General features: G+C 40.5%; 3 protein-coding genes across 4 annotated transcripts; 1 reads left to right on the forward strand and 2 right to left on the reverse strand.

Moving 5' to 3' along the window:
• Positions 1-1,031: 1,031 nt before the first annotated feature.
• LOC117965569 (resistin-like) lies at positions 1,032-5,051 on the reverse strand. Its single transcript, XM_034910374.2, has 4 exons — positions 4,940-5,051; positions 2,475-2,602; positions 2,039-2,116; positions 1,032-1,492 (listed from the first exon to the last, which is right to left on the reverse strand). The coding sequence occupies exons 2-4, from the start codon at positions 2,581-2,583 to the stop codon at positions 1,296-1,298; spliced, it is 384 nt and encodes a 127-aa protein (XP_034766265.1). The 5' UTR covers positions 2,584-2,602; positions 4,940-5,051; the 3' UTR covers positions 1,032-1,295.
• A 1,945-nt stretch (positions 5,052-6,996) lies between these two features.
• LOC117401964 (resistin-like) lies at positions 6,997-11,943 on the reverse strand. Of its 2 annotated transcripts, none has more exons than XM_059007126.1 (4): positions 11,831-11,943; positions 9,363-9,490; positions 8,919-8,996; positions 6,997-7,482 (listed from the first exon to the last, which is right to left on the reverse strand). In XM_059007126.1, exons 2-4 carry the CDS (start codon positions 9,469-9,471, stop codon positions 7,331-7,333), a joined length of 339 nt encoding a protein of 112 aa, XP_058863109.1. In that variant the 5' UTR covers positions 9,472-9,490; positions 11,831-11,943; the 3' UTR covers positions 6,997-7,330. The 2 variants fall into 2 exon arrangements, with proteins under 2 accessions (XP_058863109.1, XP_033858622.3); XM_034002731.3 differs by lacking the exon at positions 11,831-11,943 and adding an exon at positions 10,294-10,364.
• Positions 11,154-17,562, forward strand: LOC131705049 (EEIG family member 2-like). Its single transcript, XM_059007130.1, has 2 exons — positions 11,154-11,640; positions 17,330-17,562. The coding sequence occupies exons 1-2, from the start codon at positions 11,444-11,446 to the stop codon at positions 17,382-17,384; spliced, it is 252 nt and encodes an 83-aa protein (XP_058863113.1). The 5' UTR covers positions 11,154-11,443; the 3' UTR covers positions 17,385-17,562.
• Positions 17,563-17,947: the final 385 nt, after the last annotated feature.

The following is a 17,947-nucleotide window of genomic DNA, read 5'->3' on the forward strand; positions in this document are numbered from 1 at the left end:
TCCGTTACTAGGAAACTGTGCACAACAAAAAACAACCCAACACACATTATCCAATCTCTGGCTAGTCCTGTTATCTTTGCAGCCAAGCATAGAACATAAGAACAGGGCAGCAGTGTGGAGTAGTGGTTAGGGCTCTGGACTCTTGACCGGAGGGTTGTGGGTTCAATCCCCAGTGGGGGACACTGCTGCTGTACCCTTGAGCAAGGTACTTTACCTAGATTGCTCCAGTAAAAACCCAACTGTATAAATGGGTAACTGTATGTAAAAAAAATAATGTAATTGTATGTAAAAATAATGTGATATCTTGTAACAATTGTAAGTCGCCCTGGATAAGGGCGTCTGCTAAGAAATAAATAATAATAATAATAATAATAATTCAAAGCTACAGGTTGAAGCATAAACACCCCAGTCCAGCTACAAACCCAACTTGAACAATCGTCAGAGGCAACCGTGCCTCTCATATTAAACTAACTGTTTTATAACTTATTATCTGTATGCCTTTATATTGAAGTTTTAACATGTTCACTGAGTTTAAGAATTTAATGTTAAAATATGAGTAACGTAATGTAATTTGCAGTCAGTGTGATACCTCGAAAGAAATGCGCTGAGCCGATAGAGCCTCGTAGAACACATGCGTGGTTGTACAGTCGTTCAAAGTAACATTGCAGTTAATATGGAAGGCTCTTTTTTAATGCCTACCCCATTACCGTTAAAGATTGTACAGTATTTATCGAGATTACTCATGACTTCAAGGTAAGATTGGATTAACAAACTTAAAATGGTATTCACATTTGGTCTAACTGTGAGGAATGCTACATATTCAAATTAACAAAAGACAAAAAGCAAAAAGATTAGTTTAACATATGATTACAATCCAAAAGAAGTAAGATGGCCAGTGCATATTCCTTTCCCTGGACGCCCACCCCTGTGTATGGGGAATCAAGGGAGAGGAAGTCTCAAACCCTAACCCTAACCTGAACCCTAAGTCTAACTCTAATGGAAACCAAATAACATGAGTGATAAGTGAGTAAGAAAAGTATTTATTTTTTAGAAGCTTTTTATTCAATACCATAACAATGACCATACAGTATCATTTATATAGTGTTCTTCCTGTGCAAGCATCCCAGGGCGCTTTACACAAATACACAGCAAGCCAAAAGAGCTCCAGACTATTCACTAGGGAAAGGCCAAATCAAAGAGATATAAAAGTTAAAAATACTCAGCATTCCGGATAAAAGCTGGAAGTGAGTTCTAGAGTGAAGGAGCTTGAAAACTGAAAGCCCTCGCACCAATCTTTAACCCTTATAAATCGGTAAAGCTGTCGACATCTCGACGTCGGTTACATCTTTTCCTGGCTTCTGTTTCACGGCTATCTTGCAGCAGCGTGCAGCGGTCCAGTCCTGGTTTGCACACTGGCAGTGGCAGGTCTGGTCATTGCGGATATCCCAGGAGCCGCAGGCATTACCGCAGGAGCAGCCCGTCGGCTTGTAACCTGCAAAGGAAAGAGAGCAAGAACCATTTACAATTCTGCCACCTCAGATTGTAACGATGCAACATGCCAAAACATGCTAAACTATTGTAACTGCATAGTACAACCATTGTGAAATCATGGGAAAACTGCAAAAACACTGTGCAAAATGACTGTGGCACTGTAAACTGTTATAAGGGGAATATTGGATTCTCTAGCCTTTCATATAAAGAGGCCTGCTTTGAAATTGGGTGCAGTGGAATGAGTTTGGTGGTTTAACCTCAGGTGGGCATTAGCTATATTTAAATCCACACACAACAAACCCCACAGTTCAGCACAGTTACCATTCTCTGAGAGGACTGAATGGCAGGCAGGCAGACAGGAGGTGTTCAGGTCGGGAATGAGGTCAGGTCAGGCCACCCCCTCACCCCCTCACCCCGTCTTTTGCAGAGCTGTGAAGGGAAGCTGTGCTGCTGTCCTCTCAAGCAAACTGAATTCACAACCAACCCCCCCAAAAAACAGACAAATAAAGGAACATAAAAGCTGAAGAACTGAAGATTGCACATAGACCTGCAGGACAATTCGCCAGGCTCCCTTTAGCTGAGGCATCAATGCAAGACAGAGTCACTTTCTCCAGGACTGCAGAGGCTGAAAACAACACAAAGCACAAGAGTTTAGGAAGAGGCTGTTCTGCCCATCAAGGCTCATCCCTTTCCAGCACCCTTTACCAGGGGGATCTCATTTAAAAGCACAGAATCTAGTCCATTCTGAAACGTTCCCAGTGTTTCAGATCCTACTGCTTCACCTGGTAGGCTGGTCCATGTATTTATAATCTCTGTGTAGAAAAGTGCTTCCTACCTTCCCTTCTAAACTTCTTTTTACTCAGCTTCCATTCATGCCCTCTTGTTCTGCTCTCTGTGCTCAATTTAAAGTAGTGTCTTGGGTTAACTTTATCCAGTTCTCACTGGAGTGTTTGGATAGGTGCGGATGGAAGCTGGTTTCTTACCCACAGATTCTGTCAGGCTGCTCATCAGTCCATCCAGAGCGCATTTCTGAGCGTCGGCAGCACAGAACATAACGATCACAGCCAGCAACACAGCAACTCTCATCTTCATGGTCTCAGGACTTCACTCTCTGGAGAAACAAGCACTGCAATGTCACTCTTTACCACGTTGTTACACAGTGGACCCGGCTAATCAAGGCCTTGCACCATATGAGAAACCGAACGAACGAGAGGAGACCATGATTCAGCACATCAGTGCTCATCCGGTTTCTAGAGGCTGGTTGAAAACTTTAAGTCGGGTCTTAAAGGATCCCAATGATTCATCATCATGTTATGTTCGGTGCTTTAATAGGGCAGCACTCGGGTCGATTAATATCAGTTTATATTATTCCCTGTATTCGTACACGTCTCTTAGTTTTAGTTTTACTTTCATCCATGTCAGGTATATGAGGAAATAAGGAAAAGGGACACAAATATTTGCAGGTAAAGCGAACCAGTCAGGCTTTATATTTAATCAAACAAACCATACAACATTCTTATATATTTTGCATTAAAAGAACCAGTCAGGCTTATTCTTATTTTCTGGTGTTCAGGTCAATACAATATATACTCTTAGCACATGTTTATGCATGGATTATTACAATGACTTAAACACTAAATCTGATTATACTTGTACTAATACTTATAAGCTTACCCTAGTACAGGAACATGATGTTGTCACAGGTAAAGGAAATGTGTTTTTCTTTCAGTATTCGGCTGAGTGCCAGGTGACAATCAACAAGCTTTTTTGAAGCTCAGTATGACAGCTTGGGATAAGCTGCCAGGGTGAATGCACACCGATCTTTGATCTTACATCAAGTATTTATTAATTTTTCAGTCACCACGCACAGTTCCTGTCCTTTTTCAAGTGGCCTATTGATATCTCTCTCTGCTGATTGGGTTCTAGCAGCACATTGGTTCTACTGGTTTGCGAATCTATTTTAGATGTATGAGGCTACTTCTTGGTAACGTTCACAGTCTAGAATATTCTAAGTCATGCACCTGTTAGTCTATTAGCACAGCATTCTTAAGAAAGCAATCTAGGTCAGTGAGTTTATTTAAAACTATAAGACTACTTTTTAACCACAATTTATCTTTATCTTTTTTACACAGACAGAAGCGTGTGGCACATCCTGCCTTGAAGCTGCAGACACAGAGAAGCAGAGAACACATTATGCTTTTATTTCTTCTGCATCAAGTAGGATGCCAGCTACTTCAGAATCAAGTAGGGTCCCTCCTGGATATTTATTTCTTAGCAGACGCCCTGGATCTAATTCCCGGCATCACAAGTATTCTGAGTTCTCCTGGGCTTCACCCTGTCCTTCCCTAGAGTCTGCACAGTTTATTGGCTGGTTCATACACCCATCAATCTGATCATGGCATACAGTACAGGTCTTAGCAGACACTTTCCATGTCCCTTTATTATCCAGTATGGTTTAGTTAGCACTAGACAGGACAGAGACTGAAGGGAGCATGCGTTCCTTGTTTATAAATCTGATAATAATCCCCTGATTTGGACTTTTTAACTAACTTGTTCATGATTATCAACATCATATCTTAACCCTAGGTAGCCCATTCCATACCCTCACCACTCTATGTGAAGAAGTGTCTCTTAGCCTTAGTCTGTCTTAAATCTGTCTCCACCTCCACCTGTGTCCTCTGGTCTTGGTTTCTGTGCTGTGCTGAAGGTACTGGCTACACTTTGTCAACTCCTTTTAAGATTTTAAAGTCTTCAATCGAGTCCCCTTTTTCTAAATGAATTCAGCTCCCTCAAGCTGTCCTCACAGCTCATTCATTTAAGCCCTGGATTAGTCTGGTTGCTTTTCCTTGAACTCTCTCCTCTGGTAATGAGGCGATCAAAATTCTCACGTTCTCAGTCTTTCCAGATCTTTATGCTTACAGAGGATGCAATTAATAATTGAATTCGGGAAGATGCATTTTGATCAGACTCGGCTGTGATTGACTTCTTATTTTCTAACTGTTTAAAAACCTAAGCTTGTTGAGCTCAAGCAAGTGTGGTATACCTCCTCCATAACTGCAAGTCAAGTTGTTTGTGGTCACGTGGTTAACTCCTCAACCAATGCAATTATCAGACCTAATTATACTAGCGTGATATTTCACGCAATTAAGCAAATTATGCAATTATCAGATATACATTTGAGCGGAGTAAACAAATAGCAAATTTGTGGTTGGCTACCCAGAAATTGTTATGCATTTAAATGGAGTATGCAGTTATCCGATATGCAATTAAGTGGATTCCACTGTGTCCATATAAAGTATAATACATATTTTTTGTATTAATAATAATAATCATAGTTTTGTAACATGAACAGCAACAACAGAAAATATCAAATTGCAATTTGCAGTAGAGTCCTAAAACTGTCACACTGTTCTACACTCTCTAATATAGCTAAACAGATCACACTTACCGATGCAGGAGCAGGTGGCTTTCTTCTTTCAGCACAGTGGTAAAAGTCAGCTTATATAGTGTTGACAGTCCTATGGACTGCCTGTATACAGTTTGCCAAATACAGCTTATCCTGGGTGGAGATGTCATCCCATGTATAGAACACTACACCTAATACTTGCTCTGTGGCCACACCTGTTGAATGAGTTGTGTAATGGGAAGATAATTGCTTCATAAGAAACATTTAACACTATGTAACACAATTTTTGTTCCTGGGTAGTAAGTGTTATTTCCTAATTGCTTATGCCTCAAAAGTATAGAAAATGGCTATTATTCCCCACAAACTTTGCTTTTGTGACCAGGAGTGATATTTTGAAATTTACCTATTTCCAATGAGAAAAAGGGTGAATATGTGTCTTTTCGTTCACATAAAGTCAGAAAAAAACAACATATGAATCCAAATTAACATGTATTTATACTAAAGTAATACAAAAATGACTACAAAAGATTTAGAAGTGAGTAGTTTTTCAAGATTTACGATTATACTGTAAATCACTTTCACGAATCAGCTCCCAAATGTAGACACTGAGCTAATAGCCTCACCTATCTCTGCCAGCTTGATACAATTCATTAAGGGTTAAATGTATTGTATAGGTTATAAGGATTTGACCAAATCTAAACGTAACCATTGTACTGGAGAATTCTGTTCTCAGACTGTCGTCTCCTCCTAGTCCAAAAGACCCCCCCCCCCCCCACTGTGGTCTTAGCTTCAAAGACTTCAAGGTGTGAGTAAGCTAGTTTGATTGTTTTCAATAAAAAAAAATGGGCTCTTCTCATTCTTTTCAATTCTCTCAATAAGCTTGCACTTAACATCGGCTCTGGATACCTACAAGGAACAAAAAAGAGAGGCCTTTGAAAGTTCAGCCTGTCATCTGACATGCTGAGAATAACAACTGATTGTGTCCAGCTTTTAACACAGAAAGCTTCATTCCTGTTTCCTGCTGGACCTTTCTACCACAATCTAACAAGGTCACCACCAGGAATTCATTTATCTGAGGAAATCAAAAAGAAACCATCATTCTGTTTAAACCATTAGAAACAAAACCACATTCTTTGGACTTTGGAAAATGAAAGTTTGGTAACTATATGACAATATATTGAATTTCTTGATGCATAGAACCTTTGTAACACTGAAAAAAGTCTCTTTGTAGTCTTAGTCATATCATATATAGAGAAAAGAGAAAATATCACAATATCTGCCATTGTAATCCTGTGTTACACAATAAAAGCATTATGTTATTATGAAAAATTAAATATTGCTTTATTTCCCATCATAAAAGCAAGCCCATAATCTGTGACAAGCAACCCCTGCAGGCAGGGTGTCTCAGGTGAGCCACGCTTGTTGAACAGCCTAAATATCATATTGTGAGTAAAGTTACGCCCGTATTAACACATCCCTCTATACATGCAAGGCTACTCTTCTGCTTGGTTAGGAACAGAACCTCGTAGAATGTCTACAAATAAGAAGATAAGAAAGAGTACAAAGTGTGACAGCCCGCCCCGGGCTCCCCTATAATTACTGCCAATGTGGCCAGACTGTGAAACACGCGATTCCGTGTGTGGAATCCTCCTAAAACAACAAGGCAGCACTGTGTTATATATTTTATATATAATATATCATATTCATGGTCGGGGTCAATTCCTGTTTTTCAATTGCAATTCCATTTCCAATTCCTGTTGCTATGTTGCTGTTTTCCTAAACCTGTATGCATGTCTGCAGTGTTGAAATGGTTAAAACTAAACAATTCACTTTGGGGCCATTGATGCAAATTGCGCTACATTCATGCTGTCTGTGGACTCATTTTTTTTTCCAAAGTTCTCTGTTTCTGCATTTTCAAGTGAGATGCAATGCACTGCAACTGCTGTCACAGTGAATACATTGCTGTGAACCTTGCTCCAGTGGAAAAACTTACGTAATGGTACGTTATTGTTTGAAGTGAAAATAATTAAAAACAAGTTTCAGGGATGTAATAAAAAAAAAAAACAGAATTGGAAACCAAATAACATGAGTGATAAGTGAGTAAGAAAAGTATTTATTTTTTAGAAGCTTTTTATTCAATACCATAACAATGACCATACAGTATCATTTATATAGTGATCTTCCTGTGCAAGCATCCCAGGGCGCTTTACAGAAATACACAGCAAGCCAAAAGAGCTCCAAACTATTCACTAGGGAAAGACCAAATCAATGAGATATAAAATTTAAAAATACTCAGCATTCCGGATAAAAGCTGGAAGAGAGTTCCAGAGTGAAGGAGCTTGAAAACTGAAAGCCCTCGCACTAATCTTTAAACCACATTTGTGTTTCAGAATGCTTCAAGATCCAGACGTGGATTCTGTCATTTTCTGGTTTCTACATGGCAATCTTGCAGCAGCGTGCAATGACCCCGATCCGGTTTACAGCGGTCGAAATCGGCTTTGCACACTGGCAGAGGCAGGTCTGGTCATTGCTGATATCCCAGTAGCAGCCGGCATTAGTGCAGGAGCAGCACATCACCTTGTAACCTGCAAAGGAAAGAGAGCAAAAACCATTTACAATTCTGCCCCCTCAGATTGTAACGATGCCCTCCAAGCGAGTGATGAGGTAATAATCCTGTCATCAGCATCAGGCACGCGCCTGATTAACACTGACTCACTCGTCTTTGATTCAATTCAATGGGCTGAGATGCAAGATACTACATGGCTGTGGGGAAATTCATAATTAATATTGAATGTACTGGTAAAATGACATTTCCATTCTTAAATCTATGAGAATTGAGATGCTATGATGTTAATCAAGGACAAGATACTGCTAGTCTCGTAGAAATAAACAAAGCTGATTCTTATCTTTTAATTAAGAATGCCTGACTGGGAAACCAACTTTCTTGATGTAAAGGGTTGAGAAGGGCGGCACCTGGTGGATACAAGGTGTCATGACTATTTATTATTATTTATTTCTTAACAGACGCCCTTATCCAGGGTAACAATTGTTACAAGATATTACATTATTTTTTACGCATTATTTTTACATACAATTACCCTTTTATACAGCTGGGTTTTTACTGGAGCAATCTCTGCAAAGTACCTTGCTCAAGGGTGTACAGCAGCAGTGTCCCCCACCTGGGATTGAACCCACAACCCTCCGGTCAAGAGTTCAGAGCCCTAACCACTACTCCACACTGCAGCTCCTTCAATTGTTACACATTAGTCCAAACGTAATGTGACTAATGTGTAACAATTGAAATGATTACATTGGTTTTAGAATACTTTTAATAACTAATCTTGCAGATGCAAGTTTAAGAATTATTTAAGTATGTTTTCCCAATAATATTGAAATGTTTATTGTGTTTTAAAGTGAAAATAATAATAATGTGTTTAACATGCTTGTAACAGTAATTTAGTAATGAGAATGAAACTGAAATTTGTATCCTTCTATGATCACTGTAACTAAAGTTATATCAAAATGAAGTTTTATTTTTTTTAAAAAGTATATCTCTGTGGAAGGACGAGTTACCAGTGTTAATGACGCGCATTGCTTGTGTAAAAGGATCTCTCTCTCTCTCTCTCTCTCTCTCTCTCTCTCTCTCTCTCTCTCTCTCTCTCACACACAAACACCTAAGTATTAGAATTTAAGATTCAAGTAAAATACTATTAGTTTGTAGAAGAAATATCTACATGCAACTAGAAGTAAAAAAAATGTAGTAAGTAGAATAATGGAATGGTGGATATCATTGTATAATGAATATGATAAACGTTAAGGACTAAAACCCTCTATTTATACTTAAATATTCCTCACATAATGGAGGCATCGTCCTTTATATTGAGAAATTAATATGAACTAATGTTTGTATTTTACCAATATAGTGGGGTTATTGCCTATGATATAGAGGTATTAATGTTAAATATGACATATTCCTAGATACATGGAAACATGCCAGAACATGGTAAACATGGACACTAACCTTTAGGACATTCCACCTGGTAGCCTCTACTTCGGACAGTAATGCAGGACAGAGTCACTTTCTGCATCGCTTTAGAGCCTGAAAACACAACACAAAGCACAAGAGTTTAGGAAGGAGAAGAGGCTGTTCTGCCCATCAAGGCTCATCCCTTCCCAGCACCCTCTAACAGGGAGATCTCATTTAAAAGCACAGAATCTAGTCCATTCTAAAACGTTCCCAGTGTTTCAGATCCTACTGCTTCACCTGGTAGGCTAGTCCATGCATTTATAATCTCTGTGTAAGAAAGTGCTTCCTACATTCCCTTCTAAACTTCTTTTTACTCAGCTTCCATTCATGCCCTCTTGTTCTGCTCTCTGTGCTCAATTTAAAGTAGTGTCTTGGGTTAACTTTATCCAGTTCTCACTTGAGTGTTTGGATAGGTGCGGATGGAAGCTGATTTCTTACCCACAGATTCTGTCAGATTGCTCATCAGATCATCCTGAGGGTATGTCTGAGCGTCGGCAGCACAGAACATAGCGATCACAGCCAGCAACACAGCAACTCTCATCTTCATGGTCTCAGGACTTCACTCTCTGGAGAAACAAGCACAGCAACGTTACTCTTTACCACGTTGTTACACAGTGGACCCGGCTAATCAAGGCCTTACACAATATGAGAAACCGAACGATTCAGCCCATCAGCGCTCGTCTGGTTCCTAGTAGCTGGTTGCCTCCACTTCTTCTTCTGTCCCAAATCTGTGTCCTTTTCTGGCTGGATTGCTGCTGTTCTGCCATTTGTCAAGAATGTTCTCTTCTTTTGAATTCAGGAAATTGCATTTTTAACAAACTTGGCTGCAACTGACTTCTGACTTTGTTTATTTTCTAACTTTTTATTTTCAAACTCGTTGAGCTAAAGTAAGTGTGGTTTACCTCCTCTTAGAAGTCACCATAACTGCAAGTCAAGTTGTTTCTGGTGACGTGGTCAACTCCTCAACCAATGCAATTATCAGAACTAATTATACAGACGCGTACAAAATCAATCTTTCATGCAATTAAACAAATTATGCATTTGAGCGGAGTGCAATACCATGTAAACACATAGCGAATTTGTGGTACCCAGAAATTGCTATGCATTTATGTGTATGCAGTTATCTGATATGCAATTAAGTGGAGTGCACTGTATCTATGCAAAAGTATAATATGTTTTCTTTTTATTATTAATAATAATAATAATAATAATAATAATAATAATAATAATAATAATAATAATAATAATAATCACAGTTTTGTAACATGAACAGCAACAACAAAAAATATCAAATTGCACTTTGCAGTAGAGTCCTAAAACTGTTGCACTGTTCTACACTCTCTAATATAGCTGAACAGATCACACTTACCGATGCAGGGGCGGGTGGCTTTCTTCTTTGTACACAGTGGTAAAAGTCAGCTTATATAGTGCTGACAGTCCTATTGACTGCTCCTACACCAGGGCGTTCCCAGTGCATTTTTATTGCCTAATACCTGATCACTGCAAGTCATTTTCAGTAAATACAATTACTAATACAATATTTCCTAGTTGCATAGTTTTGCAATAATGTTATTTGGCAATACAGAAAAACAATGTTGTACTTGTTTGCATGTCGCAACACACCTTTTATCACTATGCAACTTGTGTGCCATTTTCTGTCATTTAATATGGCACAAGCGCTGATACAGTAACTGAAAAGATGCAGACCACATATCAAGCTAAAGCCTCTGTACTGCAACTGAATGTACATGTATGTGTGTATGTGTAGATGAAGCCTGTAGTTTAGTTTAGAGCAGGGGTTCCCAATCCAGGTCCTGGGGGAGCCCTGTGGCTGCTGGTTTTCATTCCAACTGAGCTCCCAATTACTTAATAAAACCATGAATTGAATTGATAATTTGCTTAATTACACCTTTTTACTTGTTTTCAGCTGTTAAACAGTTGCAGATTTCAAGTTAGCTGTAACATTTTATAAGTAACTTGAACTCTGCAACTGTTTAAGATCGGAACACAATTAAAAAAGTCTAATTAAGCAAATTATCAGTTTAATTAAGGGTCTAGTTAAGTAATTGAGAGCTCAGTTGGAATGAAAGCCAACAGACACAGGGGGTCCCCAGGACCAGGATTGGGAAACCCTGGTTTAGATTACATCGTTGCTGTTCAAAAGTTTAGATACATGTCTATTTTATTGTTTTGTGCAGTCTCTGATTTCAGTATCTCATTTCTATGGTTCTCCAGACAGACCCTTATAAAAGTTTACCAGGGTTTTTCTGCATGGTAATTATGCAGTTTTCCCTTCCTCCCCTAGGGTTATACTACTTGGCGATGTCATAACTCCTTGCCGTGGTCCACTGTGATGTCACTAGATGAATTGTGATGTCACACACCACTATTTTTGTAATAATTTTTTTTATGAAATCATCAACAGCAGCCACAGTTCCAGCTCCACACTGTAAAGCTTGGAGTGTGTTGAGTTGCGTGTACCTGTACCATTAAAAAGCACATCAGGACAGTGACGATGAATGGAAAAGGCTAACTTGCTGCGTGGTTTGTATCCAGTGCCCAGCCTTGGCTCTGTCAGCGCAGTCTTGAGGAGGAGGAGCTACAGGTTCCAGGTGTCTCTGCTGCTGGATGAGCTGGCCCATGTTCCCCTGGTGAACGGAGTGCTCTTCTGCAAGGTCAGGCTTCTGGACGGGAGCTACAAGCACGAGTCTATGAGGTACATTAACATGAGGAAAGAGCCCACTCGCCCGCTTCCTAGCAGCTGATCGGTTTCAGAACCTCAAAGTTAAAGGATCCTAATGATTCAGCATCACCATTGTGGCTTGGTAACCCTTGGTAACCTTTAATAACCCTTGATAACCCATTCCATACCCTCACCGCCCCCTGTGTAAAGAAGTGTCTCCTACCCTCTGTTCAAAGTCTGTCTCCACTTCCAACTGTCCCTGGTCCTGGTTTCTGTGCTGCTCTTAAAGTATTGGTTCAGGTTAACTTTGTCCTTTGAAGATTTTTAAAGACTTCATTCAGGCCCCCCCCCCCCCCCCAATTCTTCTTTGTTCAATTCCTTCAACATTGTCTTTGTAGCTCATTCCTTAAGCCCTGGGGCTCTCTCCAAGGTCAGCATGACCTTGGTAATGAAGTGACTTCAATTGAACACAGTATTCTGAGTGTGTTCTCGTCTGCAGCTTGTGTATTTCAGTCTTTCCAGATCTTTTACTTTATGCTTTTTAAATGATTTATTTATTTTGCTGCTGCTTTTTCAATTGCCTGTAGGAAGGAGGTTCACCTCAGTTCAGTTCGGTGGAACAAGACTTTGGATTTTGAGTACAGGACTGGTAGAAACCCTTGGACAGGAACGCTCCAGGACTGTGTGTGCAGAGTGTCAGTGTGCAAGGTGAGCACAGCTCCAGGACTGTGTGTGCAGAGTGTCAGTGTGCAAGGTGAGCACAGCTCCAGGACTGTGTGTGCAGAGTGTCAGTGTGCAAGGTGAGCACAGCTCCAGGACTGTGTGTGCAGAGTGTCAGTGTGCAAGGTGAGCACAGCTCCAGGACTGTGTGTGCAGAGTGTCAGTGCGCAAGGCGAGCACAGCTCCAGGACTGTGTGTGCAGAGTGTCAGTGCATAAGGTGAGCACAGCTCCAGGACTGTGTGTGCAGAGTGTCAGTGCGCAAGGTGAGCACAGCTCCAGGACTGTGTGTGCAGAGTGTCAGTGTGCAAGGTGAGCACAGCTCCAGGACTGTGTGTGCAGAGTGTCAGTGTGCAAGGTGAGCACAGCTCCAGGACTGTGTGTGCAGAGTGTCAGTGCGCAAGGTGAGCACAGCTCCAGGACTGTGTGTGCAGAGTGTCAGTGTGCAAGGTGAGCACAGCTCCAGGACTGTGTGTGCAGAGTGTCAGTGCACAAGGTGAGCACAGCTCCAGGACTGTGAGTGCAGAGTGTCAGTGTGCAAGGTGAGCACAGCTCCAGGACTGTGTGTGCAGAGTGTCAGTGCGCAAGGTGAGCACAGCTCCAAGACTGTGTGTGCAGAGTGTCAGTGTGCAAGGTGAGCACAGCTCCAGCACTGTGTGTGCAGAGTGTCAGAGTGTGCAAGGTGGGCACAGCTCCAGGACTGTGTGTGCAGAATGTCAGTGTGCAAGGTGAGCACAGCTCCAGGACTGTGTGTGCAGAGTGTCAGAGTGTGCAAGGTGAGCACAGCTCCAAGACTGTGTGTGCAGAGTGTCAGTGCACAAGGTGAGCACAGCTCCAGGACTGTGTGTGCAGAGTGTCAGAGTGTGCAAGGTGGGCACAGCTCCAGGACTGTGTGTGCAGAGTGTCAGTGTGCAATGTGAGCACACAGCACACAGCAAGCTCAAGGGGGGCCTTTTAGAAACCCCCTCACATATCAGGAATCAAACAGTAACAGTGATGTGTTTGCCAGAATTTCAGTACATCTTATCCTGGGTGGAGATGTCATCCCGTGCATAGAACACCAAACCTAATACTTACTCTGTGGCCACACCTGTTGTACGAGTTGTGTCATTTATAATGGGAAGATAATTGCCACATTTTCATAAGAAACATTTATAATCATTGTTATTTCTAATTGGAGTCAAAAAACATGAGCCATGACAGTTCTGCTTTGGGTTTAGCAGCAGCCCAAGCAATTACAACTAAACAGCCATAAGAACATAAGAACATAAGAACATAAGAAAGTTTACAAACAAGAGGAGGCCATTCGGCCCATCTTGCTCAGCTTCTTGAAGGATCCCAGGGTGTCACTTGAGAGTTGGTTCCAGATCCTCACAGTTCTCTGTGTAGAAAAGTGCCTCCTATTTTCTGTTTTGAATGCCCCTTTATAAAATCTCCATTTGTGACCCCTGGTCCTTGTTTCTTTTTTCAGGTAAAAAAAGTCCACTGGGTCGAGATTGTCAATATTTTTTAGAATTTTGAATGCTTGAATCAGATCACTGCGTAGTCTTCTTTGTTCAAGACTGAATAGATTCAATTATTTTAGCCTGTCTGCATACGACATGTCTTTTAAACCTGGGATAATTCTGGTCGCTCTTTTTTGCACTCTTTCTAGAGCGGCAATATCCTTTTTGTAACGAGGTGACCAGAACTGAACACAATATTCTAGATGAGGTCTTAGTAATGCATTGTAAAGTTTTAACATTACTTCCCTTGATTTAAGTTAAACACTTTTCACAATATATCCGACAATCTTGTTGGCCTTTTTTATAGCTTCCCCACATTGTCTAGATGAAGACATTTCTGAGTCAACATTAACTCCTAGGTCTTTTTCATAGATTCCTTCTTCAATTTCAGTATCTCACATATGATATTTATAATGCACATTTGTATTGCCTGCGTGCAGTACCTTACACTTTTCTCTATTAAATGTCATTTGCGATGTGTCTGCCCAGTTCTGAATGCTGTCTAGATCATTTTGAGTGACCTTTGCTGCTGCAACAGTGTTTGCCACTCCTTCTATTTCTGTGTCGTCTGCAAATTTAACAAGTTTGCTTACAATACCAGAATCTAAATTATTAATGTAGATTAGGAATAGCAGAGGACCTAATACTGATCCCTGTTGTTATATATGTATTTTTGTTTACGACTGTAAGTCACCCTGGATAAGGGCGTCTGCTGAGAAATAAATAATAATAATAATATATGTTATGGCAAATCTGCTGATGCAAATTAATGCTAATTCTATGTACACCTCCTAGTGGTTGGTTTTGAATCTACACAAGTGAATGCAAGTGTATTTGTACTTAACAAGAACGTACAGATAAAATATATCTGAAGGTTAACTGAACTCCTGCCCCTGTGTGTTTCATTAATAACACATCTTAGTTGAAGTACAAAACACAACAATTGGCGACGAGGACATATGTGTTTTTCTGACCCTGGCAGTTGCATCTTGTTTACGTTTTACCCCTTGTCCTCTCAGAGTTTTTTTTCAGTGGTTTGGGAGGACGCAGGGCCTTGAAAACAAGTGGACGACAGACTTGCAAAACAAATGGCAGGCTGTATCAGAAAAATGGATGTTTTCGACAGTAATACAGAAGAATGGATGATGTATACTGAGCGGCTTGAGCAATATTTTGCTGTAAATGATTTTGCAGATGAGAAGCGCGTCCCAGCCTTGTTAAGAGCTATGGGGGGAAAAGCTTATAGTTTATTAAGGAGTTTGACTGCGCCTGAGAAACCGGCAAATAAAACATTCGCCGAAATAGTAAAAATAATGCAGGACCATTTTCGCCGAAGCCACTGCTAATAGCTGAACGGTTTAGGTTTCACAAGCGAAACCAGCTCGAAGGTGAAACCATCACTGCTGTTTATGTAGCAGAGCTTAAGAAGCTTTCTGAATATTGTCAGTTTGGAGAAGGTCTAAACGATGCGTTACGCGATAGACTGGTCTGCGGCATTTTGCAAGAGAGCACACAGAAGAGGTTGCTAACGGAAGCAAACCTTACTTTCAAACGCGCAATACAACTTGCAGTTTCAATGGAAACGGCTGCTAGAGACGCAACTCAATTACAGACAGGAGTTAAAGCTGCTGCTAATGTACACAAAATGAGCAGAGCTGTAAAAAAAGGCCAAATAAAAGAGACTATATCACAAGCAGATACATGCTATCACTGTGGTAGAGGTTCACATATTTAAGAACGAAACCTGCAGAAAATGTATCAAGCGAGGGCACATTCAAAGAGTTTGCCATGCATGGAAAAACAAAGATAATGTGGAAGCATGCCAGCGTGTTACTTACCTTTAGAAAAACAGAAGTGTACACGCAGTTGAAGACACCTGAAAGGTTCTGAAAGCGAAAGTGGATTGGCTAGCCAAGAAATCTGCAATATAAACTGTGGTGATAAAAACGCGATTTGGCTCACACCAGAAATAAATGTGAAGCCTGTGAAGATGGAGCTGGATACAGGCTCTGCAGTGTCAGTCATGTCTCAGCTCGAGTGGAAAAAGCACTTTAAGGACATAAAGTTGCAGAAAACCACACTGTCACTGAAAACATACACCGGCAAAAGAATAAATAGTTTAGGAGTGACACCGGTGACAGTCTCATACAACAACCAAGAGTGTGTATGTTGTTCAAAAAGGGGGACCTGCCCTCTGGGGACGTGATTGGCTACTAAAGCTGAAAGTGGATTGGAAATCTATACATAGCCTACGTCTCTCTCAGTCCACCTCACAGTCAACTGAAGCCAAATTAAGTAAGATCCTGGAACAAGCAGCTCCAGTGTTTCAAGATGGAATCGGCACCCTCAAACAGATTAAAGGAAAAATTGTTATTACAGAAGGAGCTATGCCTAAATTCCACAAAGCCCACCCTGTGGTACACCACTGGTTACCTCACTCCATTTTGAGGTGTCTCCTCTAATCAGTACTTTCTGCTTTCTACATGTTAACCACTCCCTAATCCATGTGCATGCATTTCCTTGAATCCCTACTGCGTTCAGTTTGAGTATTAATCTTTTATGCAGTACTTTGTCAAAAGCTTTCTGGAAATCAAATAAACTATGTCATATGCTTTGCAATTATCCATTGTCGATGTTGCATCCTCAAAAAAATCAAGTAGGTTAGTTAGACACGATCTCCCTTTCCTAAAACCATGCTGACTGTCTCCCAGTATATTGTTACCATATAGGTAATTTTTCATTTTGGATCTTATTATACTTTCCATAAGTTTACATATAATAGAAGTCAGGCTTATTGATCTGTAGTTACCTGGTTCAATTTTGTCTCCCTTTTTGTGGATTGGTATTACGTTTGCAATTCTCCAGTCTGTCATTACAACTCCTGTGTCAAGAGACTGTTGCATGATCTTGGTTAGCGGTTTGTAAATAACTTCTTTCATTTCTTTGAGTACTATTGGGAGGAGCTCATCTGGCCCAGGGGATTTGTTTATTTTAAGAGCTCCTAGTCCCTTTAACACGTCTGCCTCTGTTATGCTAAAGTTATTTAAAACTGGATAGGAACAGGTTGACATGTGGGGCATGTTGTCCGTATCCTCCTTTGTAAAAACCATGATGACAACTCACCAAACAACACTGGTTTCCACAATTTACACAAATCACAGCATAATCACGCAACCACTTAATCACTGCCCTGCACTACGAGAACCAGTCTGGCTCTGAAAAGCAATCTCAGTTAATCATTTGAAAATATTGTATCTCAAAAGAATAGAAGGTGTTTTTATTCCTACTTCTTGAAAGTTTGAAAACCGAGATGACCTCTTTCCCAATCACTGCAAGTCATTTTCATTAAATACAATTTTTATTTGTGATGGATAAATGATATAAGTCATTAAGGTTTAAATGTATTATATAGGTTGTAAGGATTTTACAAAATCTAAACGTAACAATTGTACTGGAGAATTCTGCTTGTCTGTTCTCAGACTGTCGTCTCCTCTATGAGGTACATTAACATGAGGAAAGAGCCCACTCTGCAGCAGAGCTCATCCGCTTCCTAGCAGCTGATTAGATTCAGAACCTCAAAGTTAAAGGATCCTAATGATTCAGCATCACCATTGTGGCTTGGTAACCCTTGGTAACCTTTAATAACCCTTGATAACCCATTCCATACCCTCACTGCCCCCTGTGTAAAGAAGTGTCTCCTACCCTCTGTTCAAAGTCTGTCTCCACTTCCAACTGTCCCTAGTCCTGGTTTCTGTGCTGCTCTTAAAGTATTGGTTCAGGTTAACTTTGTCCTTTGAAGACTTTTAAAGACTTCATTCAGGCCCCCCCCCCATTCTTCTTTGTTCAATTCCTTCAACATTGTCTTTGTAGCTCATTCCTTAAGCCCTGGGGCTCTCTCCAAGGCCAGCATGTCCTTGGTAATGAAGTGACTTCAATTGAACACAGTATTCTGAGTGTGTTCTCGTCTGCAGCTTGTGTATTTCAGTCTTTCCAGATCTTTTACTTCATGCTTTTTAAATGATTTATTTATTTTGCTGCTGCTTTTTCAATTGCCTGTAGGAAGGAGGTTCACCTCAATTCAGTTCGGTGGAACAAGACATTGGATTTTGAGTGCAAG

Source organism: Acipenser ruthenus, chromosome 34, assembly GCF_902713425.1.
Source record: "Acipenser ruthenus chromosome 34, fAciRut3.2 maternal haplotype, whole genome shotgun sequence".
In the NCBI taxonomy this organism is placed as follows: domain Eukaryota; kingdom Metazoa; phylum Chordata; class Actinopteri; order Acipenseriformes; family Acipenseridae; genus Acipenser; species Acipenser ruthenus.

Coding starts and splice junctions, on each gene's coding strand:
- LOC117965569 (XM_034910374.2), bottom strand. CDS start 2,583: ATGAAGATGAGAGTTGCTGTGTTGCTGGCTGTGATCGTTATGTTCTGT. Junction 2,117..2,474: donor CAGCCTGACAGAATCTGTGG/GTAAGAAACCAG, acceptor TGTTGTTTTCAG/CCTCTGCAGTCCTGGAGAAA. Junction 1,493..2,038: donor CCTGGCGAATTGTCCTGCAG/GTCTATGTGCAA, acceptor TTTCCTTTGCAG/GTTACAAGCCGACGGGCTGC.
- LOC117401964 (XM_059007126.1), bottom strand. CDS start 9,471: ATGAAGATGAGAGTTGCTGTGTTGCTGGCTGTGATCGCTATGTTCTGT. Junction 8,997..9,362: donor CAATCTGACAGAATCTGTGG/GTAAGAAATCAG, acceptor TTGTGTTTTCAG/GCTCTAAAGCGATGCAGAAA. Junction 7,483..8,918: donor CCAGGTGGAATGTCCTAAAG/GTTAGTGTCCAT, acceptor TTTCCTTTGCAG/GTTACAAGGTGATGTGCTGC.
- LOC131705049 (XM_059007130.1), top strand. CDS start 11,444: ATGGAAAAGGCTAACTTGCTGCGTGGTTTGTATCCAGTGCCCAGCCTT. Junction 11,641..17,329: donor TACAAGCACGAGTCTATGAG/GTACATTAACAT, acceptor CTCCTCTATGAG/GTACATTAACATGAGGAAAG.